Consider the following 24,021-nt stretch of genomic DNA (forward strand, 5'->3'; position numbering starts at 1 on the left):
GAGGAGAAAGAAGATAGGAAACATTTGATTCCTAAGACCTAGTGCAGATGATGCTCTTGGCTTGGAAGAAATGTACCAACAGGCTTTCTCCTCCCCAAGGCCTGTTTCCACAGAGCTAAAGGCAGAGGATCAACAACTCTATTCCTGGAGTCAGAAAAGTAGGGAACAAGAGGAACTTTGACTGCCTTTTCCTCCATTTCCTGGTGGAACAGTGGGTGCAGAATGCAATGAGAGACCTTGGAAAGGACACAGAATTTAGAGAGCTGAGATCCAGGTTTCTATCTATAGAGTGAGAGTAAGATACAAAAACACCCAAACTTTGGTGAAAAAGAAATGTGCAGCCCTTGCAAAGTGCTTGGTGAGGCATGGAGATGTGCTGATGCATGGCAGTGGGCACTGTTTCTCTCTCCCTACCATGAAAGTTGCTCTCCTTTCTTGCAGACCATGTCTGGAAACAGATGGCCAGGGGCTTGCTACCTTAGCTCTTTCTCACTGTTTCTGCTCTTACTTAGATGACCAGGCTGTTTTCCAGGAGCCTGTGATCAATGAAGTCAATGTAATCCAATATTAATTATAAATTTCATTTCTGCCTGCCTCTAAACCATTAGCTTAGATCAATATGTTCTCCACCTTGTCTAAGAAATCATTGAATCTATAGATGGTTTTCAGAGTCATGGCAGGTGCTGGCTGACTTGGTGGGGAAGCTCATGGCAGTCTCCCAGCCCCATTCTGATTTGTCTTGCAAAGAAATAATTTCTTCCAACCTTCAGGCAATTTGCAACCTCTCAGCTAATTTGCCAGCCTTTTGGGACCACAAGCCTAGCCTGGAGTTCTTCTAAGCTAGAATCGAGAAGTACCCTACATGTTGGGTGTGGTAAACTCTCAATGTCTCCCACAGGGAGAAGAACCTAGTTTTCTCCTCTGCTGGCCTCCATGAGGTGAGACAGGTGGTAGAAGTGCCAAATAGGCCCCCTTTACCTCCTGGCAAATAACCTATGGCTGCAGCAGATGCCCTGGCAGCCTAGGGTTCCAGTGAGAGTAAGGCCAGAGTAGATAAAGTTGATTGGTCCATCTGAGAACTCACCACAAGAATGATGGGACAAGGACTCCCTCTATCCCACATGTCCCCTGTAAATGGCAGATGCTTGCACTACCTGACCATCTACTCCTTCTTCATAGCTCTCAGAGTCACTCTCTGTATACCAACAAATATTTTCACCACTTCACAGCTTATTCTCAGCCCTACCAGTATAAGGTCTGTGGGTAATTCCCCATTGTTTTCTTGCACCTCAGCCATACCTTAAACTCCTAGAGTGCCCAGAACAAGTGCCCGTAGGTTTGGGCCCTGCAGACCTTCTCCCTCTGTGGTAGCTAACTCTCCTTTCTTGTGCCCCCACAGAAGCTAGGCCTTTAGTCAAGGAACAAAACAAATTTGTTGAAGGACCTTGGAATCCTAGCATTGCCTTTCCTGACTGGGTACCCTTTCTGAAATGTTGCTACCTAGAGAGTCATTCAACTCTCTAGTCCTCAACATTTTAATCTGAAAATGGGGGCACCACTGGTCTTTTTTTTTTCTTTTTTTTTTCTTTTTTTTATCACCAGGCATCTTTGAAAATAAAAAGAAGGGGCCGGAGAGATAGCATGGAGGTAAGCCATTTGCCTTTCATGCAGAAGGTCATCGGTTCGAATCCCGGTGTCCCACATGGTCCCCCGTGCCTGCCAGGAGCAATTTCTGAGCCTGGAGCCAGGAATAACCCCTGAGTACTGCCGGGTGTGATCCAAACAAAACAAAACAAAACAAACAAACAAAAAAAAAAACAAAATACACACACACACAAAAAAAAAAAAAAAGAAAGAAAAGAAAAAGAAGACAACACAGACAGGGTCACAGGATGGTCAGCTGAAAGCTCCTATAAATCCCAACAAGGAAAGAAAACAACAACAACAACAACAACAACACAGGACCATAGATGTGGACCTGGGCTGGGTTTTGAATTGTGCAAGTGAAAGTGATTTGCAGACATTCCATCATCCAGCATGCTCTCAGTGGCCATGGGCAGGGAGGGAACCCCTACAGTTGTTGGTGTTCAGGTTTTATGGTGTGGGGCTAGTTTAGGAGACAAGAACTTTAGTTACTGCTGCTTTTAGATATTTGTTCTAGGCTTTAGTTATTTAATTTTTTTTTTTTTTTGGTTTTTCGGGCACACCCATTTGATGCTCAGGGGTTACTCCTGGCTAAGTGCTCAGAAATTGCCCCTGGCCTGGGGGGACCATATGGGATGCTGGGGGAATCAAACCTCGGTCTTTCCTTGGCTAGTGCTTATAAGGCAGACACCTTACCTCTAGCACCACCTCGCCGACTCTGGCTTTAGGTATTTAAAAGATAGAACTCCCCAGGTGAGCAAAATACTAGCGAATGGAGTTTGGGCTGGCCAAATGGTTCATCCAAGAGGTGAACTGAAGGGAGACAGCAGTGTCAATGTTTTCTAGCCTCACCAGGAGAAGGTCTGAACCCCCAAGAGTCAACCTCTGTCCCCATGCACTGGGGCACCTCCCAAGGAAGACATCTTCATATAGGCCTATCTTCCATGTCCCATCTAAGCCTGGCTCTCCCTGACTTACAAAGCTACTTGTTAGCTCAAGGAAAGAAGAGGGGTGGGGTCAGATCAGGTGACTGATCCTCCCTTTTGTGCCTCTAGTTTGGGAGAGTGTCAGGGACTTCGGCCATTGGAAAATGTGCCTGAGAAGAAATCAGGAGCTACTTAGTGATACCAGTGGTTTCTGTGGCATGGAGGAGGGAGATAGCTGACACTTAGAGACCTGAGTTCAAGTTGCTTCTGGTCAATTTGTGGTGCAATTTGGTGTGTCTTATTTAAAATTTTTTTGTCTCCATGTTCTTCACTTGTATCACGGGCTAGTACAGAAAGAAAGTGAGAAGTTTGCATGCACATTTGAGCAAGGTAGGTTTGCACTGCGTAGATCCTCTTATGAGGGGTTTGTTCTCAAAAGACCATAAAAATGTACACATACGGGGCCAGCGAGGTGGTGCTAGAGGTAAGGTGTCTGCCTTGCAAGCGCTAGCCAAGGAAGGACCGCGGTTCGATCCCCCGGCATCCCATATGGTCCCCACCCCAAGCCAGGGGCAATTTCTGAGTGCTTAGTCAAGGAGTAACCTCTGAGCATCAAACGGGTGTGGCCTGAAAAACCAAAAAAAAAAATGTACACATACAGTATCCATGTCTATGGCAAACACATGTTTCATTATGATCTTAACAATGCTTTTTTTCTCTTTAGCTTATTTTGTTGTAAGAACACAGAATATAATGCATGCATCATGCAAAGCACATGACAGTCAATTTTGTAAACTAAAGCAAAACTTCAGGTGTCCATCACTAGTAGTCTTGCCTTTAAGGAGTCTAAGTTAAACATTGACTGTGAAAAGATTACTGTGTTTTTTTGTTTCCCCCCGCCCCCCAAGATTACTGTGTTGAGATCAAAATGTACAGAGTACATATGGCAATTTCTAAACTCTTGAGGGATACTTTCCTTCCCAGGGGAAGAGAGAGGATACCAAGCAGTGACATTTACTGTGTTAGGAATAAGGGGCTGAGAGCCTGTACACCCATAAACATGGCACTTGAGAATAGGCAAAGCCACTTCTTGGCGACAGAAACCAGAAGGTCCTTGGTCTGACTTTGAGGAATGACTGGGAAGAGACAAGAGGGAACTTTCTAGGTTTAAAGGAAATATCCTTGACCTTAATCTGGTTTGGTGATCACTGAATTCCATTTGTAAGATTTTGAACTTTCTGCTGCAAATAAATGCTGAATTAAAAAGTGGCCAAAAAGATCATGCATGGTTTAAGGTATATGCTTTGCATGCTTCCACTCCCAGTTCACTGATCCCAGGCCCCACAAGGTCCATAGTTACACCTTATGCAGCCCCGGAGGTTCATAAGCACTGCTGGGAATGCCCAGAGCAGCACCCCACCCTTTGGCCCTAGCACTGAAGTGCTGGCCTTGTTAGTTGAGAACCACAGGGAAGTATCTCTGGGCTTCTTGAGCACCACATGGGAGTTCTATTTCGACCCCTCACTCCACTCACCAATTAGAGTGCATTATGAAAAATACTAGAACAAACTGTTCAAAAGCAATCAGGGTACAATGTACTTTGAGATCTGTTAAAACATCTCCAAATAGAGAACTGCTATTTCTTCTAAGTCAGACTTCCAGGATTCTTCCCAGATCTTTGCCCATGAAATTTCATGTCAGTTCTAATCATATTTCTGCAGGAGACTAAGAGGAGAGCTCAGTTTTCTGTGTGGAGCCTACAGCTTGGAGAGTGGTGGAAGGATGTACAGATTGAAGGGTCAGGGTCCTCAGTGGAGGGCTCCATGTTGAGCAGTGGCCCAGGGTTCTGTGAGTCTCCATAAGAGTCCCCAGGAAGTCTGGTTCAGACCTGGTAACCCCTTTTAGGATAAATGTTCTCATATACTGCCTCCATGGAATACCTTACTGTTCTCTTTCCTCTAGATAGTCCTCCTTTCCTCCCTCCTTCCCTCCCTCCCTCCCTTCTTCCCTTCTTCCCTCCCTCCTCTCTCTCTCTCTCTCATCCTCTCCCTCCCTCCTTCTTTTCTTCCTTCCAAAATTGTGACTCTACACCAGCTCAGGGAGAAAGCCTCAGGATTGGATAAACAAAATATACAAATTCCAGAATCTGGCAGGGCACCCAAGATTATGCTAAAATGGGAACAATGATATCTCATTATATGGTGGCATGAAAATTAAATAGTAGAGCACAAATGCCTAGAATATGAAAGGCACACAATACATATTGGTTTACTTTGTTGGGGGAAAGCCAAGAACAAGAAGAACATTGTACATAAAGTAACTCATCTTATTCATAGAGTTTTCTCTCTCCATCCTCAAAGTATTGCTCATGCTCTGCACATTCCTCAAGGCTTGCATGACACTGAGACTCCTGCTAAGGAAGATGACTAACGCAGATGTTAATTTACTCATCATTCTCACGATTTCTTCTAAAAGAGCCTTTAACAGTGGCTTTGGTTTTATTTAAAAATATTCTAAACAAAAACATAAATTCTAAAAGGTTACTTTTAAGTTGATGACATAAAAGCGTAAAAAAAATCACTGTTTCTTAAAAAACAGCATCAATAACATCCTAGATGACATGAAAGTAAAAGGGAGAGATAACTCAAAGGGCTGAGCACATGCTTTTTCACTCCACAACACAGCATGAACCTCTGAGCACCACTGGAGTGACCTACAAGCGCTGTACCAAGAGTAGACCCTAAGCACGACTGTTGTGGCACTCAAAGCAAACAAACATAAACAATAAGAAACAAGTTGGGGAAATATTTGCAACATATGTGTATATGTTATATACACATATATATCAATCAATGGCCAGAGTGACAATAGAGCAGGTAAGGCAATTGCCTTGAAAATAGCCCACCCAGATTCTATTCCATATTTGGTCTCCTGAGCCCTACTAAGAATGATCCCTGAGCAAAGAGCTAGATGTAAGCCCTGAACCCCACTGGTTGGTAGACTCCAAACTAGAAAACAAAACAAAACCCAAAACATCACCCCACCTCCACCAAATAAATCAGTCAACAGATGGGCTGACTTGCTGAAGAAGCTGAAGCAGTAAGAACAAAGATAGTTTCATAATCCCAGGCTAATGCTTTATCCACCACTATCCACCTGTTCATTCATACATAGGCCCATATATATTAAACACTCTTCAGATGCCATGCATTGGGATATATACATATATTCCAAATGATAAAGTCCCATGAAGCTTAGTCTAGTGCGGTGACAATTATTCATCAAGTAATCACATGTAGGAATGTGCAGTACATTCCAAGGTTTGTGTGTGTGAGAAAGAAAGGAAATAAGAAGAGGAGGAGGTGGTGAAGGAGGAGGATGAAGAGGAAAAAGAAGAAGTAGACGAAGAGGAGGAGGATGAAGAGGAAAAAGAAGAGAAGGAAGAGGAGGAAGGATGAGAAGAAAAGCAGTATTAGGGCCCGGAGAAATAGCACAGCGGCATTTGCCTTGCAAGCAGCCGATCAAGGACCTAAGGTGGTAGGTTTGAATCCTGGTGTCCCATATGGTCCCCCGTGCCTGCCAGGAGTTATTTCTGAGCAGACAGCCAGAAGTAACCCCTGAGCACCACCGGGTGTGGCCCAAAAACAAAAACAAAACAAAAAAAAAGCAGTATTAAAGGGTGGAGGGACATTTCAGGCAGAAAATACAATACATGCAAAGGTCCTGGGATAGGAGTTCATGAGATAACTGAAGGCTAGGAAGAAGGCCAGTGTGAATTAAATTTGGAGAGGAAAAGGAAACAAGTTTTATGTGAATCTTGTGGATTAAAGAATTTAACCCAAATAGTTAAAATAAAACCATTAAATTATTCAATGGTTGGGACTAAGGGAAGGAGTTGAGGTAGTGCATCATGGTAGAATTTACATAAGAAAAGATGGCTTTCAGAAATAAAGAATGAATGGGAGTTGAGGCAGAATACAATTACCAGAGTCCAAGTTGGCAATCATTATTGGGGTGGTAGAGGTGGGGATGATGACATGAGGATGAATAAAATAGGTAGAATCAAGAATTCTGTGTGAAGTTAAAGCATAGGACTGTGACGCACCATACCCCACACCTGTAAAAAAGTTAAGGCCAATGCCATATTTACACTAGACATAGCTTATGGGCAAAGAGAACACATGAATCAGGGAAAACTAAGTGGGAATGTGAGAGATAAGTGAGCCCAGTCGGAAGGAAGCATCAAGCTCTGCTCACAGTATGGCCTGAGGAGATGGAGATGGACATATCTGATCTAACCAGGTACCCTATGGCTGTGTGAGAGAGGATGGTACATAGGGAGCAGAAATAGGCAGAGTTGTTGGGGAAATACATGAAGGCACCATGTGGGCCTAAAGCTTCTGCTCTTCTATGTCTGGGGTTAGGACATGCCATCTGCCTTTGATTTTTCCTTTTTTTTTTTTTTTTTTTTTTTTTTGTTGCTGATGTGTGCTGATGGTATTTGGGCCATACCTATTAATGCCAAGGACTATTCTTGGTTTTGTGCTAACAGGTTACTTCTGGTGGTGCTAGGGAACTATGTATAATGAGAATGAACCTGAGTCAGCCACATGCAAAGCACCTTAACCCATGAACTACCTTTCTAGTTTGTTTTCATTTTCTTTTTTTTTTGTTGTTTTTTTTGTTTGTTTGTTTTTGGGCCACACCCAGCGTTGCTCAGGGGTTACTCCTGGCTGTCTGCTCAGAAATAGCTCCTGGCAGGCACGGGGGACCATATGGGACACCGGAATTCGAACCAACCACCTTTGATCCTGGATCGGCTGCTTGCAAGGCAAACGCCACTGTGCTATCTCTCCAGGCCCTGTTTTCATTTTCTATCTTGAAAAAGAAATTGCTACAATGATAGATCACCTAGGTTTATGACTCACTACATAGTCTGAATAATAAATTCATGGAGCTATAGTGAGTTTATTTGATTTTCTTCAGGGAAAATTGGCCGGGCTTAGGGTATGCTGTCTTTTCTATTCCTGCTCTGGGAATATGGCAGTGGAGTTCAGTGGAAAAGAAACAACTTGCAGAGGGTAGAGTGTTAGAGGCTTCCTAGAGTGGAGACTTGGAGCTAGCAGGGAGGCTGAGTGGCTAAGATAGCTCCACTTGGCTGCAGATGTCCTGTTTTGTCTTCCATGCACCATGGCTAGCAAGTCTAAGTCTGAGCTGGTCCTACATGGGTGATGGCAAGCTAGTCTCACAGACAGCATTGGCAGATGGTCTGAGCTAGTTTGAATCAAACTGGAACACTATACTGAAGTCAGTGATTCCTTTTAAATCAAGTTTGTGTTTTGAGACAGTTTCCAAGTAGTTGGGAGCTTGTATTAAAATATTTTACAGTTATTTTGTTATTATGTTTGTGGTATGTATTATGTGGTGTGTGTGTATGAGAGAGAGAGAAAGAGAGAGAGAAAGAGAGAAAGAAAGAGGACAACACCTGCTTCATCTGCCTTTAACTACTATGTTTACTTCTTGGCAGCAGAAACAGCCAGAACATGCCAATGGGTGAACTTAGTTCTAGATGCAGAAATGTGTCAGAAGGCTTTTATCTCAGAGGCTCTCCTTCCTGGCATTCCATTTCCTCAGAAAGAGATACAATGGCCTTCAGGTTCTAGGCAGTCTTTCCCCAGTACCATGGCTGACTAAACTTAGGAATCAGCAGAAAACTTAGAGCCTCTGGGATGCTCTAGGAATATTCTTTTTTTTTTTTTTTTTTTTTTTTTTTTTTGGTTTTTGGGTCTCACCTGGCAGTGCTCAGGAGTTACTCCTGGCTCCATGCTCAGAAGTCGCTCCTGGCGAGCACGGGGGACCATATGGGACGCCGGGATTCGAACTGATGACCTTTTGCATGAGAGGCAAACGCCTTACCTCCATGCTATCTCTCCGGCCCCTAGGAATATTCTTTTTCCCAACCATAAAGGCTTCCTTCTGAGCAGCTTAGTGAGTCTGGTTTTATTAAAGAGTCCAGAAGATCTTCCTTTCTCACCAACCATTGGATCTATATGCTGGTCTAATATGAAACATATTTGGTATACATATGTGTAGTCTAGAATATTCTAGATGAGCAGTGCTATGATTTGCATACTATGATTTGCTCTGTTTTCAATATCTAACTTGACTCATACCTACAGGATAGTTGGAAGATTAATTCAGATAAAAGTTCTTTCTTCAACTACTCTTGGAGACATATATTTTTGAAATTATGGTCTGTATTTCTCCATAACATTCTATGGAGAGTTACAAAGAGCTATGCCATTTCTTCTCAGTGCCAGGGAAAGAACCCAAGTCTTATATATGCAATCACATGCCTAGCCACCCCCAGCACCCTCATTCCAACAGCACCCCCTCTTGCTCCTTAACAAGCTGCAAGTCTGAACCTGAAAGATCTTGGTCTACAGCCTCATGTTGCCCCTGTGCACTCGCTCCAGACTCATGTCCTGTGTATGCTCCCTCCCTCCATGGAACCAAATCATGCTGTTCTCTCCCAGGAATGCGGCTCCATTCTCTGCCACCCATTGTTATGTAAGCTATTAATCAATGTTCAGCTTATTGCTCAAGCTCCACTTTCCTCCAGAGAAATTTTTCTGTTTTTAACATCCTCCTTGTCAAAGATCAAGAAGATCATATCTTCTTAAGGGTCAGTTATTGTCTTGTTCATATCTGATGAAGAGATTAGAAACTTCATCTTTTATTCTATTTTAGCAAAGAATTTTCAAGGCTAATTTTTTAAGTATTTATATATATTTTTGGGTTTTGAGATTTAGGAATGTGCTATGCTCAGGGTTTAACTCCTCGCTCTGTGCTCACAGAGTCCTTTTGACAAGGCTCGAGAGACCAGATGGGGTGTTATGGATTGAAGTCAGGTTGACCACTTGCAAGGCAAGTACCATCACTTTTCTAGTAAAGAGTTTTTCAATCTAGAACTTTTGACATTTGTTTTGTTTTGTTTATGAGCCACACCCATAAATTCTGGCTCTGTGTTCAAGGATCATTCCTGGCAGGGCTTAAGAGACCATATGGAGTACCAGGGACCAAAAGCAGGGTGTGTTGCATGCAAGAAAAGTGCTTTACCTGCTTTCCTATCTTTTTGATCTCATCAATTCTTAACATTTTGTTCAAGAATTTTGTTCAACAAAGATAATTCTTATTTTTTTATTTTTAATTTTGGTTTTTGGGTCACACCCGGCAGTGCTCAGGGGTTACTCCTGGCTCTACACTCAGAAATCGCTCTTGGCAGGCTCGGGAAACCATAGAGGATGCCGGGATTCGAACCACCATCCTTCTGCATGCAAGGCAAATGCCTTACCACAATGATATCTCTTCAGCCCCAACAAAGATAATTCTTTATTAAGGACATATGTGCTTTGCTGTGCAGGATGTTCAGTAGTTCCCTGGCCTCATCCCTCTAGTTGCTGGTACACCCTTTTTAGTTATGATCACCCATGTCTCAATACATTGTCAAAGGTTCCCAGTAGACAATTACCAATTAGAACAAATGTTGGCAAGCGGTCTGGGATTTCAAAGGTGGACTTTCTAACCACTGAACTCCCATTTCTTTCTAAACCAATACATATTGAATGCGGGTCCTATATATATTTGTAAATGTTCTAGTAAGAGTTCAAAAATAGGGCCAGAGAGATAGCTTGTGGGCAAGTCTACTTGCCTTGCACCTGGCTGATCAAGGTTCGATCCTTGGCATGTCATAAGTCCTCTAAGCCCTACCAGGATAACCTGAAGTATCACTGGGTGTGGCCCAAAAGCTAAAAAAAAAAAAAAAAAAAAAAAAAGAGTTCAAAAATAAATAAAAAGAGGTTAGCAAAGTTTAATAATTTACTTCATGTTATTCAAATGAATTATAAATGAGACTTTTTAATCCTTTTCTTCCTAGATCCTTGAAATCTAGCATATATTTTTTCTCAGTTTGCATGAGCCAGATGTCAATTGCTCAGTTCCCACATGTGGCTGGTGACAAGCATGATAGACAGCAATGGGAGAGGGGACCTTAATGTTCTCAAAGGCCCCGACTGGCTCCGCTCCCCACCTTGAATTGTCATTAGATCGTTCATCTGCCACTTTGTAGAGCCTTGCACGTCTCTCCTTTACTGACCAGTCCGTATACAGCACCTCTCTGAGAACCCCAAGTAGGGTACCTAATGCCTCTGACTACTCTACAGGATCAGCCTGCCTAGGAACATCACCCAGGTGACAGCACCTGTTCAGAAGATGAGTTTGCAGGAGGCTGGGAGGTCCCTGCTGCCAACGCAGGGCAGATCCTAAGTTAAGAGCACCCCAGGCAGATACCCCGATCCACCTCCACCCCACCTGTCCTCATCCTCCCTGTTGGAGGTCTCCCACAAGGAGACCGGAAAAAAATACTCTAATTTCTGAAACACAGATGTTCTCATTAAAAATGCCTTTTGAATGGACCAAGAAGTTGTTAGCCAGGGATTCAAGGAAATGTTTTTTCTGCCTGGTGGTTCCACCTAAATCCTAGGAGTGTTATATGCATGGACACAGATTGGAGGGGTCCTTACACGCCCCTGCAGGACCTCCTGACCTCTATCTCTCACTGGCTCTGGAATTGCCGCCCCACACACTCGCCTCCAGGCCCTGCAGCTGCCTGGGAGTTAGTGGCTGCTTTGGCAGCAGCGCCTGGCGGCATGTAGCCGGCCTGAGAATTGCTTCCAGCAGGCACTCGGCAGCAGCTAGGCTGCATGTGGGCTGGCTCGCAGTACGCTGGCTCCTGGGACCAGGACCTTCATTCACTGAACCAGGCTGTCAAGAGAAGCCTGGGCGATGCCTTCCCTCGCGTGGATCATTTTTGGCTACACTGAAGGCCGAACACTTCCCCTTTGGTAAAGGAATAAAAAGTTTCTGCAAAGTTGTCACCTAGTCATTTTTGGTTCCTTTAGGGCGCAACCTTTATGGCTCTGGAAGGAGGGTCAGGCCACACAGTAGGAAAAGAAAAAAAAAAAAGTCAATGCCTTTCTGCACTCTCAGACCTGACATGCACAGACGCCAGAGCCTCTCCAGGACGCCTACCCTCCACCCCCTGCTCCTTCTCCACCCCCCTAGTGTGGCTGAGGGCTAAGTGTCCCGCAAAAGCTCTCCCCCAAGACGCCCCGCAGTGCCCAGATCCACCCCGGGAAGCTGAACTTACCCCTCCTGGCTTGCCTGATCTTTGGGCTCAGCATGTTCTTGCAGCCGCCGAGCCAACGTCGCGGGGCCGATCATGCTGTCATCCACTTGCCTTTTCTCTTTCTCTCGCTCAGGCCCCCCTCTAGCCAGTCCCTGTCGGCCCCCCAAGGCCGTGGTGGTGACACCTGAGAGACTCTCTTGGCTCCCTCTCCAGGCTCCGCACGGACGGCTGGTCCGGGACTACAGAAACTTAGATGCATTATTTATCCATCTCAGAATTAATTTCCATCCAAGCGAACCATTAAGAGGCTCCGTAACCGCGGCTGATCAATCACTGGGCGGCGCGCACGCGGAGCTGTCCATCGGCGGGGTGCGGGGCGCCGGGTGCGGGGCGGGGAGGAGGGCGGTGCCCTGCCAGTGGGGCGGCGCCGAGGGAAGATCTGAGAGGACCGGCGGGTACTGGGGTTCCTGGGCTCCAGGGTTTGGACCACACTCCTTTGGGGAGGACCAGGAGGCATGCTCAGGCAGCAGGAGGGAGGAGAAGGGGTTGCGCTTCCATCCCTGGCAATAGGAACAGCCTGGGGAGAAAGGGACTCACTGTCACTGCTGGCAGGAATGCCAACTTGTCCAGTTTATTTTATCAAACAATATGGGTATTCCTCCAAAAGCTGGAAGTCAAGCTCCCATATGATCCAGCAATATCACTCCTAGGGATCTGCCCTATTCACTCACATAAAAACACAATACAGAAAATGTCATCTGCACTCCTCTGTTCATCTCAGCACTATTTACAATAGCAAGGATCTGGAAACAACCCAAGTGCCCGAGAACAGATGAATGGCTCAAGAAAAAACTGTGGTACATCTACACAATGCAATACTCTGCAGCTGTTGGGAAAAATGAAGTCATGAAATGTGCTTTATACATGGATGGATATAGAGAGTATTATGCTGAGTGAAATGAGTCAGAGGGAGATGGATAGAGGGATAGACAAAAAATAATCTGATTCAATGATGGGGTATAAGAATAGTCATAGCCAGAGATAATAGGATGGTCAGGAGGACCAGTTTATGGTAGGAAGCTTGCCACAAATAGTGGAGCAGTGCAGTTACGGCAGAGAAGAGATCACTATGACAATGATAATTGGGACTGACCACTCAGGTCAATAATTGGGTGTTGGATGGAAATAAAGTGATATGCATGATATCCCTTCATTAACAATAGTGCAAACTACAGTGTCTAAAAAGGAAAAAAGGGAAGAGAGAGAAAGAGAATGTGGTGAGAGAGGGGCAGGATGGTGGGAGAAAGAAAGAGAGAGGGAGGGAGAGAGAGAGGGAGAGAGGGGGAGAAGGAGAGAGAGGGAGAGAGAGGGAGATAGAGGGAGAGAGAGAGAGAGAGAGAGAGAGAGAGAGAGAGAGAGAGAGAGAGAGAGAGAGAGAGGGTGAAGCAAAATGCTTGCCCAGAGGCAGGCAAACAGGGAGGGAGGGAAACCGGGGATATTTGTGTTGGTATACATTCATGGGTGAAGGGTGATGTACACTGTAAGACAGAAACTCAGTCATGAAGAACTTTGTAATCACAGTGTTTAAAAAATGAATACCGTGGGCCCGGAGAGATAGCACAGCGGTGTTTGCCTTGCAAGCAACCGATCCAGGACCAAAGGTGGTTGGTTCGAATCCCAGTGTCCCATATGGTCCCCCGTGCCTGCCAGGAGCTATTTCTGAGCAGATAGCCAGGAGTAACCCTTGAGCACCGCCGGGTATGGCCCCAAAACAAACAAAACAAAAACAAAAACAAAAAATGAATACCGTGGCAGGATGTGTGTGTGTGCGTGTGTGTGTGTGTGTGTGTGTGTGTGTGTGTGTGTGTGTGTGTGAGAGAGAGAGAGAGAGAGAGAGAGAGAGAGATAGATTGTCCTCTATGCACATGTATATATGTTTGTGGAAGAGAGAGCTCCCAGGATCTGTGTCCACATATGCAAGTGTGTGTATGTCAGAGAGCTCCTAGGGCCTGTGTGTATGTGTGACTGTGTGTGAGACGGGCCTCCTAGGGTCTTGTGATGCATGCATATGGTGCACATGTGTTGGGGCAGGTGGAGCAGCACTCTAGGTGACATGGAGGGGATACCTCTTGCAGGACAAGAACTCCTCGAGATTTTGACTAGGTGGGTCCAGGAGATGGACTAGTAGTTAAAAAACTTTTGTGTCTCAGAAGAAATCTTCCGGTGTAAAATCAGTGTAAAATCACCCCCACCGCACACCTTAATCTTCACGTGAACAAATCTGAATCAAGATCTTGTATAAAACAATGCAAATCAGGCTGAGAGTGAAACAGATATAGTCTGGCAGTCTTCTACCTCATATATCCCCAACACTGCCTGCCAGAACTGCTGTTTTTATTGAGTACAGAGACTACATCTGGCTGGGGCAGTAAGGACAGTGTAAGGACAGATTGCTCAGGCTATCCTAAGCCAGTCCCACCCAAGTTTACAAATAAGACAATCTCTGTTTTGGGGTAAATCCCAGTTGTAAACAAACATACAAAGGAACAAGAAATATCTTTGTTTTAGGTAAAAGAAGGTGTAATCTAACAATCTGAGATCATGCTCAGCATTGCCAGACAGGGAGATGCCTGCTAGACCTGTTACCATTTTTTGCCACCTAAATAATGTGATTTCGATAAAAAGGTTATAAAACAACAAGTTTGAAAAATAGGGTCTTAGAAATGGTTCACTAATGACCATCTTAATGCTTAATAAAAGGTGTAGAGTGGAGATTATGGGGGAGTTCAGTGTTAGTAGCCCCCAAATTGTTCAAGTGATGCAATCACAGCTACTAAACCTGGCATTGAGGTTGGTGCTGTAGATTCAACACTTCATCTATTTATCACCCCTCCACTCAGAAAGGCACTTTTATTATAATTTCTAAGGTGAAGAAAATAAGGCAAAAAAACATTAATGGACTGGAGAGATGGCACAGTGGTAAGGTGTTTGTTTGCCTTGCATGCCACCAACCTAAGATAAACCTGGGTTTGATTCCTGGCATCCCATACTAGTCCCCCAAGCCTGCCAGGTGCAATTTCTGAGCACAGAGCTAGGAGTAACCCCTGAGAACCCCAGGTGTACCTCAAAACCAAAACAACAACAACAAAAGAAATATTAAATAACATTCCCAAAGTGACACAATACTATTATACAATTCCATGGGGATCTGAGCCCAAGGCTGTCTTAGTTTTAAATGTCTCTGTTATGCTTCTCGATGATGCCAATCATATCCACAGGAAATTCTAACCAGGAAGTAGATATTTTACCAAACTGGGGCAAGCCTGAGTGCTTTGTGACCATGTGGGAAGGTAAAAATGCTCCTCATGTGTCTGTTACATATTTGCACCTAGATGTTTAGGGATTGGGGGCTGAACTTATTTTCTGTAGCTGGAATAAGAGGATTTTGATCAATAGTCTCTCTTGAATAACCATGCTCTCTAAAATACTCATAGGGACCATAAGCCCACTGATCCCCAAATTTCACACTGATGAATAATGAACTCTAGCAACTGGAGAGGAAATGGATTCACAACAACAGTCTGTGATGAGGATTAGAAGGCAGAGACTCACCAGGATGTGGTGGGTCCTAGGGCTAGGGTAAAAGGAGAAAGCATGGTTCATAAAAACAAAGCTGAGTTACTCAACATCACATTACTTCTTTTGGTCCTCAGCCATGTTTCTGAAGAGATGAGTAAGAGTCTTGTCATAACACTCAAGGCCTTTCATGGCACTGGCCCTGCCTTCCCGGGTAACTATCTCTTGCTCATACAATACCAACTGTATATGGGAACAAGCCTGATGCTAGGCACTATGTGACTTCATATTGCAGTTTCAATCTTTCTGCTGTTTCTGCTGCATCAATCCACTTGGATTGAGTCAGCCCCACTAAAAAACTGTCATGATTTTATCATGAGAAGGTGACACTAAGAATGCCCCCCAGGGCTCTCTGATTTCACAGTCTTCTTAGTGTCCCTTTAGAGATTACAGCCTTAAGTCTCTGGCTACACCTCAGCTATGCATTCTGTGTGGTGATGAGGGGCAGAGATCTTGGAACAGCTAGTGGATCTGAAGGACATAATGTACCTCCTTTCTCTAGACTAGAGGGATAGATAAAGGTCTAATCTATCTGGGGTAGAGGTCAAGCAGGAGTAGTAAGGAGGATGGAGAGCTGGAAATTTTCATGTCAACAGGGTCGCAGGAAAAGGTCTTGTGGTTCGTGACAGTATCTTGAGCAATGATTAAATTCTGTGAGTAATACAGCTTGGACCATTTTCTTCAATCAAGAGGCAGAACATAGTTCTGAAGACTGAATTTGGGTTCACTCACACTATTGATGAGGAAATCACCCCTGGGGGTATCTTTCCTGTGCAGCTGTTTCCCCTGCTGACATTAAGTCACCATATTTACACGCCTGCTTTCCGGGGATCAGTGCTAGAATTGGACAGAATGGCAGAGGCTCTGGGCTCGAATCCAGAAGTAAATCTGGGAAAAGGGCAGGAGTTAGCTAGGACTCTGCACTGGAGAGAGAGTGGAGGGGACAAAAGGGGGCAAAATAGTTTTGCCCTTCTCTGTACCAATTGCAGAGAAAGTTGTGGCCTGCATTAAGGGTCCAACTGGAAGGGACATTAACACCCCTGCCTTCTTAAAGCCTTCAAGTCTTATTCAGCAGGGCCTTGGAGTCTCTCAGATGCCTTTGAAACAGCTGCAAGATTGGAAGTGCAGACAACAGCAAAAGGAAATCTACCAATGAGACAGCCTTCTGCTACAAGTCTTTATTTAGAGGGCTTTTCCCCACTCCCTTCCTTATAGGCAAAAAACTGAGGTTTCCTTGGGTCTGGCAATACATACAAGATCAGTTCTAGGTATTCTTTCCCTATGCTCTCTCTCTCAGGACAAGTGGCAGATTTAACTTCACCTTCAGGAATCTGTGCTCAGGGAGGGGCACAGGCATCTTGTTTGAATGTGGTAAAAGGCAGACCTCCAAACTCTATAGGTGATAGATCTGCAGTTTCCCCTTATCCATGTGAAGTACATTCCAAGACCCCCAGTGTGTGTCTAAAACTGTAGAAGGAACACTACATATATAAATTTAGGAACAATAGGTCTCATATATACTCATATATTCAAATTCCCATATGAATATTTAGGATAAAATGTTATATGTCTTATGCTTATATATAATGTTTCTATGTGTTTATAATTATGTTTTATCCTAAATATTCATACTATAAAGTGAATTTGTAAATTAGTCATAGTAACGAGATTAACACCAGAAGCTAATAAGAACATAAAATGATAAGAAAGAGCAGGGCCGGAGAGATAGCACAGTGGTAGAACATTTGTCTTGCATACAGCCGACCCAAGACAGACCTGAGTTCGATTCCTGGCATCCTATACTGTTTTCAAGCCAGGAGTGATTTCTGAGCGCAGAGCTAGGAGTTACCCCTGAGCACTGCCGGGTGTGGCCCCAAAATGAAACAACAACAACAACAACAACAATAACAACAAGACGGGTCTCATGACAGTATGCTTCAACAGTAGAAACACCCTGTATCTCTTAGGTCAAGGGCATTTCCTTCTAATTTCCCCAGTACTTACAAACAAACAAAAACAAAAACAAACTTGCCACACCAGGCCCCTCTTTATTCTTTTCCTTTTTCTTTCTTTTTCTTTTTCTTTTTTTCTTCTTTTAAACTTATATTTCTAGTTTCTAGACAGGGGCACTTGCCAGCTTTCTTTTCTTTTCTTTTTATCTTTTCTGTTCTTTTCTCTTTTCTTTCTTTTTTAAATAGGATCAGAGAACAGAAATCATTTTGTTTGGCCTCATATTTCTATGGCTTCCTACAAATTGAGAAAAAAAAGTGGATGGTATCAGGGACAAAGTGGTTGCATGACCATTGAGTGTAAATAAAAAAAAATGATCAGACCTAAACATTAAAACCCAAAATCAACTATAATAGAATCAAGAGACACACATTACAAGAAGCGATACACAAAAGGGATCTGTTACACTATTTGTCCAGGGGGCTAAGGGTAGAGGTAAGGGATGCATGCCTGGAACAGTGGTGGTGGGAGATCAACACTGGTAGTGGGAATTGCCCTAACTCACTGTCACAATGACCTTAAATATAACTGTGAAAGACTTGTAATTCACATTGGTCTCAATAAAACTTAAAAGAAAAAAGATCTTTTATAACAGTATGTATCTATCTTACTGTATGCAATATTTTTCTTTTTACTATTTTCTTTTCTCTTTTTCCTTTTGATTTTGGGGCCACATTTTATAGAGGTTTGAGATTACTTCTGGCTTTGTACTCAGGGATCACACACGGTGATGCTTTGGGACCATATGTAGTGCCGGGGATGGAATAGGGGGTGTTTCCTTGCCATATGCAAGGAAAATACTTTATACTGTAATTTCTCTCCAGGCCATCCATATAATATTTTTTGAACCTGTTTTACCACAGGTTTCTGATATCAAAAAAAAAAGTCTCATGAAAGGAAAGAGTCAGAGTTGTATAGTGGGTGTTCCATAGGGTGAAAGTATAAGGGGCAGTGGGCTAGATTGGCTTAAGTGCTCTATCATGGGCAAGAGGATCAGTCCTCAAGAACATTATTTTTGTCTAACTTTCCAGAGGAAGTCATGAGTACACAGATTCTCTTCTCCTGTTCCATAATTGCAGGAGGACAAGTGAGATTTTCCCGGAGGCCAGAATACCAGCTAAAAGAGATTCAAATAAAAATGCTCTAAGATACATAATAATTAGAACTATGAACATAATAGATAGAGATAGAATACAGAAATTAATGAACTAAAAATCCCTCTCCCCAAAAAACAATTCAAAAAATGAAAGCATGAGTTTGTTCTTTAAAAAAGGTAAATAAAACATTATCAAGACTCACAAAAAGATAGAGAAAACATTAATAAACCATATCAGAAATGAAAGAAGGGACATCACAACAGATGCCACAAAAATTCAAAGTATAGGGGCCAGAGCAATAGCACAGCAGTAGGGTGTTTGCCTTGCCTGCAGCTGACCCAGGATGGACCTGGGTTCAACCCTCAGCATCCCATAAGGTTCCCTGAGCCATAATCAATTAATGAGCCCATAGTCAGGAGATCTAACTGCTGCATGCAAGGCAAAATCCCTACCGCTGTGCTATCACTCTAGTCCCTGTTCTTTATTTCTTTAAGGATCTTTTCTAACCTCTTCTGTTTCATGGAAGTTTTATACAGATAATCTTCCAGTTCATTGATTCTGACCACAGCTGTTACTTTGTTGAATTTTTTATTTCACCTACAAGGTTTTTAGTTCTATCATTTCTGCTCGAAGCTTTCTTATTTCTACTTTCATATCCTCTTGCATCTTACTGGTCATCTGTTCCAATGTTTTTTTGAGTTCTTTGAACATCCTCAATATTTCCTTTCTAAAGTTCTTATTAGAGAGGCTATATAGGTGGCTGGTTCTAGTTGGGTCTTCAGAACAATCATATTCATTTACTGAGCATGGTGGGGTTATGTGTTGTTTCCTCATTGTGACCTTTGCAGTGTGGTGGTTTTTCTTATGTGATGTACTGGTCATTAGCTAGAATAAATATGAGGTGGCAGAAACACAGCTCTAGTTTACCTAGAAGCCAGCCCTTTCAGTGTACCCTGGTTCTACTTCTGCTTCACAGGCTGAGCTCCTGCTTATTTTGCAGTCAAGTCCTCTCACAAGCACTGGTCCCACCTCTTTCACTAGTGAATTCTTTCAAACCTTTAAGGAGGACCTACTGAAACACTCCCAAATAGTTTCTATGGTGTTAACATCAATCTAATAATAAAATCATATAGAGATAACACAATACACACAATTACCAATCAATATTCTTGATGAGCACAGATTCGAAGATCCTCAATCAAATTCTAGCCACTAGAATTCAACAATGCATCAAAATAATTGTACCATCATCAAGTGGAATTTATTCTGGCCACACTAAGATTGTTTACCATATGTACTGTGTTTTCCAGCATATAAAATGATTGGGCATATAAGATGACCCCCTACTTTTCCTGTTAAAATATAGGATTTGGGCTATATTTGCAATATAAGACTACCTCTCTTTTAATGAACACCAAATGGAAATTAAAAAACGTAAGAGAAAAAGAATAAAACCCTCAAACATTAAAAGTATATGTTTAATAAAGCTAGACTTTGGAGTGCCAACAATCATTTGATATTTGTCATTTGTATTGAGTGACTGTGATTTTTTTTGTTTGGGATGCCGAAATTCGAACCACTGTTCTTCTGAATGGAAGGCAAACACCTTACCTCCATGCTATCTCTCTGGCCTGTGACTGTAATTTTTTAATTGTGATCTATATTGAGAGCAGGGAAAGGGGGCTCCTCCAAGAGCAGCTGGCTTGGGTGCAGCGAATAATAGGACAGCTAGAGGGAGACAGAGACCTCCTCTGTGTCTCATAAAAGCTGAATAGAGGACTGAGCATCAGAAAGCCACATACCAGCAATAACACCTGGCAGCTGGATGGGATGCAGCAATTGGTACTTCAGCTCCTCTGTGTGCCCTGAAAGATTAATCAGGACAAGCAGAGGACTAAGTGATGATGCCTGGCAGCTGGATGGGATGCGGTGGTAAGAAGGGGCAGATAATTTCTCCCTAAAGCTGGAGTAAGGTTTCAGCATGCTGTATACCGGCATATAAAATGATCCCCAACTTTTGGGGCCGGAGAGATAGCATGGAGATAAGGCGTTTGCCTTTCATGCAGAAGGTCATCAGTTCAAATCCTGGCTTCCCATATGGTCCCCTGAGCCTGCCAGGAGTAATTTCTGAGCATGAAGCCAGGAGTAACCCCTGAGCGCTGCCGGGTGTGACCCAAAAACCAAAAAAAAAAAATCCCCAACTTTTAAAACGTTTTTTATGGGTTAAAAAGTCGTCTTAAAAAAAAGTCATCTTATATGATGGAAAATACGGTAAGTCAGTCAACGTAATACATCATATTAATAAAAGAAAAATATTTTATCACATAAATAGATGCAGAGAAAGCATTTAATAAGATCCAACACCTATTCATTGTAGAAACTTTCAACAAGATGGGAATTGAAGGAATTTTCCTCAATATAGTCAAATCCATTTATTATAAGCCCACAACTATTATACACAATATGTGTGGGAACTTAAAGCATTTCCTCTAAGATCTGGCAAAGACAAGGTTGTCCCTCTTGCCACTTCTATTTAATAGAGTATTGGAGTTACCTGCCATAGGAATTAGGCAAGAAAACGATATCAAGGAGACCCACGATGGAAAGGAAAAAAATCAAGCTTTCAGGCTGGAGAGATAGCATGGAGGGAATGCATTTGCCTTGCATGCAGAAGGATGGTGGTTCGAACCCCAGCATCCCATATGATCCCCTGAGCTTGCCAGGAGCGATTTCTGAGCGTAGAGCCAGGAGTAACACTGAGCGCAGCCAGGTGTGACCCAAAACCCAACCCCCCCCAAACAACAACAACAACAAAAATAAACCAAAAATAACCCACCCCCCCCCAAAAAAAAAACAAAAAAAAACAAAAAAAACAAAAAAATCAATCTTTCACTTTGTGGACAAGCTGGTACAATAATTAGAAAATCTTAATAACTCTACAAAAAAGCTTCTAGAAAGTATATATTTGTATATTAAAGTGGCAGGATACAAAATGAACACAGAAAATTCCATGGTTTTCCTATATACAAATAATGAAAGAGAAGAAAGAGATAGAGATATTAAAAGAACAATCTTGTTCACAATTGTGCCTCAAAAGAATTTTGGCCAGAGTGGTGGCGCAAGCGGTAAGTATTGGAGTTACCTGACATAGGAATTAGGCAAGAAAAAAATATCAAGGAGACCCACAAAGGAAAGGGAAAAAATCAAGCTTTCAGGCTGGAGAGATAGCATGCCTTGCCCATGCTAGCCTAGAATGGACTGCAGTTCAATCACTCTGGCGTATCATATGGTCCCCTAAGCCAGGAGCGATTTCTGAGAGCATAGCCAAGAGTAACCCCTGAGCATCACTGGGTGTGGCCCCCAACCCCCCCCACAAGAATTTTGAAGGAAAACTACAAAACTCTACTGCAAGAAATTAAAGAGGACATGAGGACAGAATCCCTTCCCTTCTTTTTCATTCTTTTCCTTCATCTCCCCTCCTCTCACTTCCCATCCCTTTCTCTTTCTTCTCTTCCTTCCCCTCTCCTTCCCTTTTCTCCACCCCTCTTCCATCCCTTTCCTTTCCACCATATTTGGGAGGGGAGGAAGATTGAGTTATATGAGCTCAAAGGCCTCATTTTAAGTCTTTATAAACATTGGCTTAAAAATGCCACTTACCTAAATCTCTACTGTCCTATGCTCTCCATTTAACTGGAAAGCTTTCAAAAAAATAAGTAAAAGATTTTATGCAGCTTCAAAGTCTGTGTTTTCTTATAAGGGGAAAACTTCTCAAGAGTATACTTAAACCATAGTTGGAGAGGGAAGTGAGAGTGAGGATTTTCCCCAGAGCATTATGGCGGCTGGTAGAAGACCCCCAGATCCTGAGACAGGCAGGGCTCAGTCAGAGGTTGAAAGAGGGAAGTGTAACAGCATCTGGAGATTCCTAATGGTAGGAAATGTGTGCCCTGAGGACCCTAGGAGCTGTCTCCCTTATCCTGAAGCAGGGATCAAGGGAACCTAGGGTGGGGTGACCTGCGCATGCCAAGCCCTGTTCTCACTGGAGACCCAAAAGGAAGCTTGTCTGACAAGTCTTCTCACAGCCTCAATTCTAGAGGCCAATGAATCATTGCAAGGTGATTCTACCTTGTAAAAAGACCTGCTTGGATGGAAAGGCAGGAATGAGAACAGATGGAAAGAAAGGAACTTTCTTTCCCAGGCACCTGGTCTCTTCACTCACAACTCTGTAGTTGATTCTGTCATGTTCAGCAGTACCACTGCAGCAGTACCTCTGCAACAGCAACTGCCTAGACATGGGCTCTATGCCTACATTTGCAACTATGGACTCTTCTTTGGCCAGGTCAACTTCCTTAGGCCCTCATGTCGTGTCTCCTACCTGAAGTCTCAAACCGTCCCTTCTTTTTCCTTGCAGAAGGAAATTTTCTGTGGTTGTACAGCTCCAGGGGTCTTTATATTTAAATAGACTACTCTACTATCCTTCTCGTCCCTCCCAACCCCCATTTGAATGAGGCTCTGTTCACCCCTGAGTATGGAGCTAACCTGAAGCCAGGAAGTGGTTTGATGGGACACTCATCAATTACTCCTGCCCGAAGTTCATCCTGACGCTTCATGTCTTTATTTTATTTTTTAACTTTATTTATTCATTTGTTTGTTTGTTTTTGGGAGACAGCCATCGACACTCAGGGGTCCCTCCTAGCTCTGCATTCAGAAATCGCCCCTGGCAGGCTGGGGGGTTACAAAATGGGATGCTGGGAGTTGAACTGGGTCCCTCCTGGGTAGGCCGCATGCAAGGCAAATGCCCTACCACTATGCTATCTCTCTGGCCCCTGACTTCTGTCTTTACGTCCTGGGAGTCACCCTCATTCTTACCTATTTTCTAAGACAGACTCTCAAGTTCCTGAGGATTTGGAGAATTTTTAGTACATTTCTAATAAATTTTAAGTTGAGGTCTTACCTGGTTTGGGTTTCTTTTCTTTTCTTTTTTTTTGGGGGGGGGGTTGCTTTTTGTTTTACTTTAATATATTTTTTGAACAAAACTATATCCAGCAGTGCTGGATGGAGTTGAGGGGTCACTACTTCTTTCTTCATGATATTCAGGGGTTGTTCCAGGAAGTCCTCAAGGGACTCTGTGGAGTAAGGGATCAAAGCTGGGCGTCTAGCATGCAAATGCTTAGTCACTCTGATCCATCTCCCTGGCTCTGCATCCCACAGGCTCTGACTGCTGACCATCTCATGGACTCATAGGTTATGTTTTCACATTCCTCTTCTCCTCTCTCACTTCCTCTTTTTCCTAACTCAGTACAGATGGTGCTGCCTCCTACTTGCCCATTTTCTCACAGATGGCATTTCCTTCCTTATTTCTCCAAGTTAATAACTGCATGCTACAGACTAGAAACCGCAGGGTGCTCTTCCAGACCCTGCTATGACCCTCTTGAGCCTGGGGTCATATTTGCTGGGTGGTCCCAACTTACTATAATCTTAGCTCATATAGTGGCTCTTCTGCCTCTGACAAGCACCTATTTCC

General features: G+C 43.3%; 1 protein-coding gene across 2 annotated transcripts in view; it reads right to left on the reverse strand.

The window, feature by feature from the left end:
• Positions 1–24,021, reverse strand: part of ARHGAP22 (Rho GTPase activating protein 22) — a 217,891-nt gene that overhangs the window by 167,323 nt on the left and 26,547 nt on the right. The window contains exon 1 of one of the 2 annotated variants that reach the window (XM_049790659.1): positions 11,779–12,127. The exons of the other annotated variant lie outside the window; for it this stretch is intronic. Coding sequence (XP_049646616.1) covers positions 11,779–11,812 — 34 coding nt within the window. The 5' untranslated portion in view covers positions 11,813–12,127. Of the gene's footprint in view, positions 1–11,778; positions 12,128–24,021 lie in introns of those variants that run through there. 2 annotated transcript variants of the gene reach the window in all.

Source organism: Suncus etruscus, chromosome 17 (assembly GCF_024139225.1).
Source record: "Suncus etruscus isolate mSunEtr1 chromosome 17, mSunEtr1.pri.cur, whole genome shotgun sequence".
In the NCBI taxonomy this organism is placed as follows: domain Eukaryota; kingdom Metazoa; phylum Chordata; class Mammalia; order Eulipotyphla; family Soricidae; genus Suncus; species Suncus etruscus.